General features: G+C 47.2%; 1 protein-coding gene across 3 annotated transcripts in view; it reads right to left on the bottom strand.

The window, feature by feature from the left end:
* Positions 1-4,649: 4,649 nt before the first annotated feature.
* The window catches only part of mef2ca (myocyte enhancer factor 2ca), an 18,607-nt gene continuing 15,904 nt past the window's right edge, over positions 4,650-7,352 (bottom strand). For 2 of the 3 annotated variants that reach the window (XM_064972331.1, XM_064972332.1), the window contains exons 6-8: positions 6,748-6,877; positions 6,481-6,601; positions 4,650-6,384 (exon numbers count right to left, since the gene is read on the bottom strand). In XM_064972331.1, coding sequence (XP_064828403.1) covers positions 6,048-6,384; positions 6,481-6,601; positions 6,748-6,877 — 588 coding nt within the window. In that variant the 3' untranslated portion in view covers positions 4,650-6,047. Of the gene's footprint in view, positions 6,385-6,476; positions 6,602-6,747; positions 6,878-7,352 lie in introns of those variants that run through there. The other variant, XM_064972333.1, reaches the window with a different exon arrangement.

Genomic DNA, 7,352 nt, shown 5'->3' with positions numbered 1-7,352 from the left:
GATCTGACCTTGTATGCACTACAGCAGTCACACAAGCTGGTGTATCCGTCAATGACGATCAGTCTTAGTATGTACTAATGTTCAAGGTCTGAAGTCGTGTGCCGTTCCTAAGGTTTTGTCTCCATCTGCTGGTCAGAGTGAGAACCATCCTCTACGCTGATATGGGATTGGGCAACAGTTTCCTCTGACAGGCCTGACATTGGAGTGAAACTCAGATCCAGTCCCTAGACTTTACATCCAGATGTTTTATTAAATTAATGAATTATGTTCAAGTCAAATTTCAAAGGTTTAAGACCGCCGATTTCCACTGTCCTGCTGCTTGTTTAAATGTTTCCATAGCACTTAATTTCTGTATTGATGATGGTGATTGGCTGGAGAGAGCGCACAGGTTTACCAAGTAGAAAGCATCCCCAGGTTGAGCTTCCTGTCCCCGAATGTGGGTCCATTTGTACCTTAATATTTTAGAATAATGACAACACAACTGTATTTGTCCACATGTTACAGCGAACAACAGAAACGTGTCTTCTATGGGTCAAGCTGTAGTGCATTTCCACTGGATGGGAAGCATGTTGTGGGGTTAAGGGCCTTGCCCAACAGTAGGGAGATGTCTTGGGGATGTGAACCCAGTAGCCCTCCAGTTGCCAGATCATTTCTGCCCTCCCCAGCGCCCATCCCGGGCTTTATCTCAGCTCCTGGATCACAAAGCCTTTTCCATTCACTTCAACCAGGGGGTAGATTCTCTCTCTCTCTCTCTCTCTCTCTCTCTCTCTCTCTCTCTCTCTCTCTCTCTCTCTCTCTCTCTCTCTCTCTCTCTCTCTCAGAGAAGTCAGTGAAAGTGTAGATGTAGAGCCCTGGACTTGTAAAAGGAGACCCACCTCTCCTCAACCTCCACATACACACAATACTGTGAGGTATAAGGGCATGCTGAAAAAAAGACAGTAATGAGGTCGTAAAGACAGGAGTCGAGGAAAAACAACAACATTTTAGACACCAGTAAACCTTCCCTGGAGAGTATGTTTCGATATCTTTCCTTTGAGCAGACTCTCTGGCCACCCCTACAACCGGAGTTTGTTCACCTCCACCTGCCCAGAGGTGTGTTCCAGAGCAGAAGCCATCTTTGGCCAGGACACCCCCTGAATCTTATTCAATCTCTGTGGATTATCAGGGACACTCGTCTCATCTCCTCCCATCGTCAGGCAACATCAAACGACAGTGAACTGTATGACGGTCCAGAGTCACATCAGCTGCTGAGAGTAAAGAGACAAGAAATGTCGGGAAATGTTATCGATGTGAAAAATAGCCTGTAAAAGTCCAACATTTCAACATGACCTCAAGTACATTGAGATGCACAAATCTCTTTCTTTGCAAAATAAAAAAAAGGAAATGTATCTTCCGGTTTTGAACCAGATCCTTACAAAGTGGAACTGGGGCATGATTCCATCGGTGCGATTAACAACATAGCTGTACTGTACCTGCATGAGGAATGACTGTTTCCTCGCTGGGTTCTCTCTCTCTCTCTCTCTCTCTCTCTCCATAGACGGCACACACTCGGGCTCTGCAGGACGCGGTTGTTTGGGAGCCAACACGCTCATCCCCGTCTGTTAGCAGCCAGGCCCACTCCTCCTGTCCTTCCTATTTGTCCTCCGGTCTGCAGCAGAGGACGTCCCTCTACAGCCTCCCCCGGACATCGCCAGGTCAGACTGTCTTGAGTTTCTGCCTGCTGACAGAACTACGGGATGCCCAGGACCCCTGACATGTTCTCTGTCACAGTGATGGCACTGAACTCACCAACTCTTACCCTGTCCACTGCTACATGTCTACATGTCTGTCTTCCCCATTGTCTCTGGTCTCCATGTATCTCCACTTTCTCCTACACAGGGAAATAGATCAGCTCTGACAGGTCTGTACTCCACTCTGAGGCTGTTAAGTGTGTCCAGTCTTTGACTGTGTTACGATCAGAGTGATGCTGCTCTGCTGTGTCTGTCTTCTGAACAGGGTCAGGCGTTTGAAGAAAGGCTCATAGTCAGAGTCCACTAACCTGTCTCCCTGGTAGAGACGGATGGAGGCTCTGAAGTGGATTGAACAAGTGACATCAATAAGGAATCACCTGGATTCACCTGGTCAGTCTACATCACGGAAAAAGCTATATTTTGTACACTCAGTGTCTACCAGGAACCAGACAGGCCAGATTGTCACACACGACAAACTATTCAGATTGGTTTATAGATTGTTTTACCAAAGGAGGCTGGTGGGAGGAGCTATAGGAGGGCGGGCTCATTGTAATGGCTGGAATGGAATCAATGGAACGGCATCAAACATGTGGAAACCACGGTTGACTCTGTTCCATTCAAGCCACTCCAGCCATTACAATGAGCCTGTCCTCCTATAACTCCTCCCACCAGCCTCCTCTGATCTCTACCCTATATAATTTAGGAGAGAGACAGGAGTTTAGAAACACCAATACCTTTGTGTACCCAGTGATAAAGTAGAGGCAGAGAGGAAACACAAACACAAACACAGAGAGAGAGAGAGAGAGAGGCACAGAGAGAGAGAGACACAGAGAGAGAGACACAGAGAGAGAGACACAGAGAGAGACACAGAGAGAGAGACACAGAGAGAGAGAGACAGAGAGAGAGAGACAGAGAGAGACACAGAGAGAGAGACACAGAGACAGAGACACAGAGAGAGAGGCACAGAGAGAGAGAGACACAGAGAGAGACACAGAGAGAGAGAGACAGAGAGAGAGACACAGAGAGAGAGACACAGAGAGAGAGACACAGAGAGAGAGAGAGACACAGAGAGAGACACAGAGAGAGAGACACAGAGACAGAGAGAGAGAGAGAGAGAGAGAGAGACACAGAGAGAGAGAGACACAGAGAGAGAGAGACACAGAGAGAGAGACACAGAGAGAGAGACAGAGAGAGAGAGAGAGAGAGAGAGACACAGAGAGAGAGAGAGAGAGAGGCACAGAGACACAGAGAGAGAGACACAGAGAGAGAGACACAGAGAGAGACACAGAGAGGAGAATGTGGCCAAAGCGGAGGAACAGAAACAGGAGTCACACAAACCACACAGAGACGTGTTTAAAAGTAAAGAGCCTGTATATTTACTGAGTTTGACTGCAAAATACCATTTAATTCATCGCCCGTGCGGGAAAATACATGTTTACTTCCGTCGGCTAAGAAGTACAGACGTTTGCTCCCTTCCTTTAGTGAGAAACTTGTTGTCTTCAAGTGGCGACAAAGGCCTGCTTCTGCCGCTTGGAGCCTTGTCGCCCCCAAACCTTCCCCTCAGAAAGACGTCCCTGTCTGGATTAGGAGGCCTTAACGACACACACTCTCTGAGTGCACTACCCAAGGCCATGCGGTTAGCAGTTGTATAAAGCTCATTTAAAAGAACAGAACCCAACATAGAGCATTATAGCCATCCAGGGACCCTAACTTAGATACAGAAGGACATTATTGAGATGTAAAGTCCTAATTCTTTCACAAAGCATTAACATTCTATAGTTACAAAGTGGGTTTTGCATTGTTAATTGAATAGAATTTACACAACATTCTCAGAATCCCACTCGAAACCAACATGCTATGAAAATGTGTGGGGTACATTTGAGGTATATGTAAATTACAGATTTGATCAGTACAGGCAAATAATTCTAATATCGAAGACAAAGAAAAGAAGAGGAAAACAGTAGCTCTGATGAGTTAGGTGAACGGGATCAGGCTATTGGTTAGTCTATAACCCATTGTGGGGCTCCGCCCTCTTGTGCTCTACTGACATCAGTCAGTATTGTATTGCAACCTGGCAAAATGGAACAAACGTGACTTTCAAAGTCAGAAGTTAGGCTTCTAGGTGGGTTTCCTATGTGTTTTCTGTAATATTATCTGACGGGAGGAGAGGCAGCAGTTCAGCCATTTCTCTGTTTATACACTGACCCTGCAGCCTTAGATCAGATCTTCCAGAATCCGAACGAGCCCTATTCCCAGATTAACACTTCAATGGAGATTCTCCATTTAGCGAGCATTTTTAGTCCAGGGGAAGGCTTGGTCTGGGTGTCGAAGCAACCCTTCCTAAAGAATGTGTTATCAGGTTAACATAACATCGTTGGCAGGTTGAGAAGGTTTAACTAAAAATTTCCCTGAATGTGCGAGACGGATAGAAAATATGTCCACCTGCACACAGCTACATAATAACCCCCACTGTGAAGAAAAACAAGGTTTGATCTAGATTTGAACAATGTTGTCATTCTTTTTTTAAATAGAACTATAGGCATCCGTAATGTCACAGACGTTTTAAAAAATATTCGTACAATTATTTTATAGAATTAGGTAAGGAATATACTTTTTCAAAAAAACAGGAGACTATAAAGAGGAAACCACTGGTATGTGCAGCAAAGCATCTTATAATATGGCATTAGGAGTTCTGTCTGTCTAAACTCACACCCCTTCCTCCCCGTGGCTTTGCCTCGCCGGCTGCTACAACAGGCAAGGCTATCTCACACACTCTCACACACTCTCACACACACTCACACACACTCTCACACACACTCACACACACTCACACACACTCTCACACACTCTCACACACTCTCACACACTCTCACACACTCACTCACACACACTCACACACACTCTCACACACACTCTCACACACTCTCACACACTCTCACACACTCTCACACACTCTCACACACTCTCACACACTCTCACACACTGGCTCAATCTCAATTGACTAAACGAAGCATTTCTTATACAATGCAAACTGTATTGTATATCTGGATGAGTAACACCGTACTGTATACGACCCAGATTATATTGGTCAGCATATGGCTCTTAAAAAGTATTTTGACTGAATTGAACTACGATTCCTACGCTTCTTCACTTCAAGTGAGATATTCTAGTTGTCCAGGGTTCCAGCCGTAGAATTTGAATATTAGAATGACTTCTTATTCTATTTGTTCCAGCTCTGTGCAACCTGTTGCATAATGGCTTCCTCCCTGTCTCTCTTCCTCTCTCCCCCTATCACTCTCCTCTCGCTGTCTCTTTATCCCTCTGTCGCCATCTTCTTTTCTGTCTTTCTCTTCCATCTGTCCCCCCCCCTCCCCCATCCCTCTCTTCCATCTGCCCCCCCATCCCTCTCTTTCTTCCTGCCTTTGTCACTCTGTCCCGTTCTCTCTCTTTCTCTGCCTACCCTCCCTCGTTATATACATGAATACGTTGAACCTGCAACATGCACGAGTTGTAGTGAACACTCGCATTATCTGTCTGCTAGTCAGCCAGCTGCAGACTGGGCCTAGGTAGTACATGGCACACACACACACACACACACACACACACACACACACACACACACACACACACACACACACCAGTGTGCACACACTCACAGACGTAGACACTCATCCACACACACACAAATCCACCGTGACGTGTCCACTCCTCAGTGCCTGTCCTTGTGTCTCCTAGTATATTACTGAACTCACCAATAGATTGGCCATACAGAGTACCAGACATCTTCAACCTTTTCTTAGTTAGTTTACATAGTGTACATATTCATTGACTTATTCCCTCCCTCACAAACACACAACGCAAGAAATTGCAACCCCCCTCCCCCACCCTCCCATACAGACTCCCACCACTCCATATCAACCCTCACTCCTTGCATGTCACTGCCGTCTCAAGTAACTCCCTATGTCCCATGCGATGTCACTACTTTTGGCCAAAGGTAGCGCACTACATGGGCTATAGAGCGCCATTTGAGACACAGTTTATGTCTCTATTATAACCCCCCCCCCCCACACACACACACACACTCCTGTATATAATGTCCCTGTTATAGTGTAACACTCTCACTCTGCACAAGAAGAATATAGGCCAAATCTGAAATCACACCCTATTCTCTATAAAGTGCACTACTTTTTGGCAAGAGCACTATGTAGGGAATAGGTTGCCGTTTTGGACACAGAATTAATAATAGTCAGGGTAACACTAAAGGTAACTCTACACAAGCCCCCCCCCCCCTCAGTGAATCATCAGGGGTGGGCCTTATCATGTGGCCCAGCCTTCTGATAGGCGCATGCGTTTGACGGACGGGCTGTGGCGTCCCTCCTGATTGGACATCGGGCGCAGCAGGAAGTTGTCGTTTCCGCGGTGATCCTCGCGGTCGCTGCCGTCGTAAGAGCTCCCACAGCTGGATAGGCTGTCGCCAGGAGACCGCCCTGCCTCGGCTGGGCCTTGATTTGTTAGGTAGCCCTGGGACACGGCCCCCATCCCTCCGCTGACAAATCCGATGCCTCGATCCCTGGGCGGGGAGGCGGGCTCTGACTTGATGTGAAGGTTCTGGTGAACATTCTGGAGGTTGAGGTTGGAGCTCTGACAAAGGTTTCTGGAGGAGGAGAGGAGCGATAGTGGTTAGAGAGAGAGGGAGAGGAACTACCCAAAGCACACACAGAGGAGAAGACACACACACACACACACTCACCCCATGTGTCCTAATGCTGAGTGCTGCATGTTCTGTAGCTGTTGTTGCTGCCAGCCTGATACTGACCCAGAGCCGTTCCCTCCGAAGCCTGACAGAGAGCTCAGGTCACCCAGAGAGTACTCTACACAGGGGGGATGGAGAGAAAGGTTGCAAACCTTGTGGGGAAATCCTTCCTACATGTCCTTCCTATTCCTAATGCGGTGCAGTGATTTTGAGAGGAGGGAGAGGGGGAGGGGAGGAGGAAGAGAGAAGAAGAGGATTGCATACCTGTGCCGTAGGAGGTGGAGAGGGCAGAGGGGTACCCTCCCATACCCTGCCCGGGCAGAGTAGGTGTTGCTATGGAGACCACAGGAGTAGCCAAAGACTGGGCAGACTGGGAGTGGTTTATTCTCTGGTTCTGGAAGAAAACAACAAACATTAACACACTTATGTGGATCTCCATTTCCTTCGAGACATACAAACAGATATTCAGTGTAACTTTCTACATGTTGTCCATTATTGTGATGTCACACCACTCACCAGCATCATGTCAAAATCCTCACACTGGCAGCGTTGAAAAGCAATACAACTCATATTAGTGTTTGAGTGTACGGTGTGGGCTAGAGTGTGAGGAGCTGTTCAAGACGGGTCAGGTATGTGTTTTGACATCTGTCTGGGGGGGGGGGACGAAAGAGAGAGAGAGATGGAGAAAGAGAGAGAGAGATGGAGAAAGAGAGAGAGAGAGATGGAGAAAGAGAGAGAGAGAGATGGAGAAAGAGAGAGAGAGAGATGGAGAAAGAGAGAGATGGAGAAAGAGAGAGATGGATGGAGAAAGAGAGAGAGAGAGATGGAGAAAGAGAGAGAGAGATGGAGAAAGAGAGAGAGAGAGATGG

Source organism: Oncorhynchus masou, chromosome 8, assembly GCF_036934945.1.
Source record: "Oncorhynchus masou masou isolate Uvic2021 chromosome 8, UVic_Omas_1.1, whole genome shotgun sequence".
NCBI lineage: Eukaryota > Metazoa > Chordata > Actinopteri > Salmoniformes > Salmonidae > Oncorhynchus > Oncorhynchus masou.
Note: the sequence above shows the minus strand (reverse complement) of the source record. Positions and strands in the feature narration are given on the sequence as shown.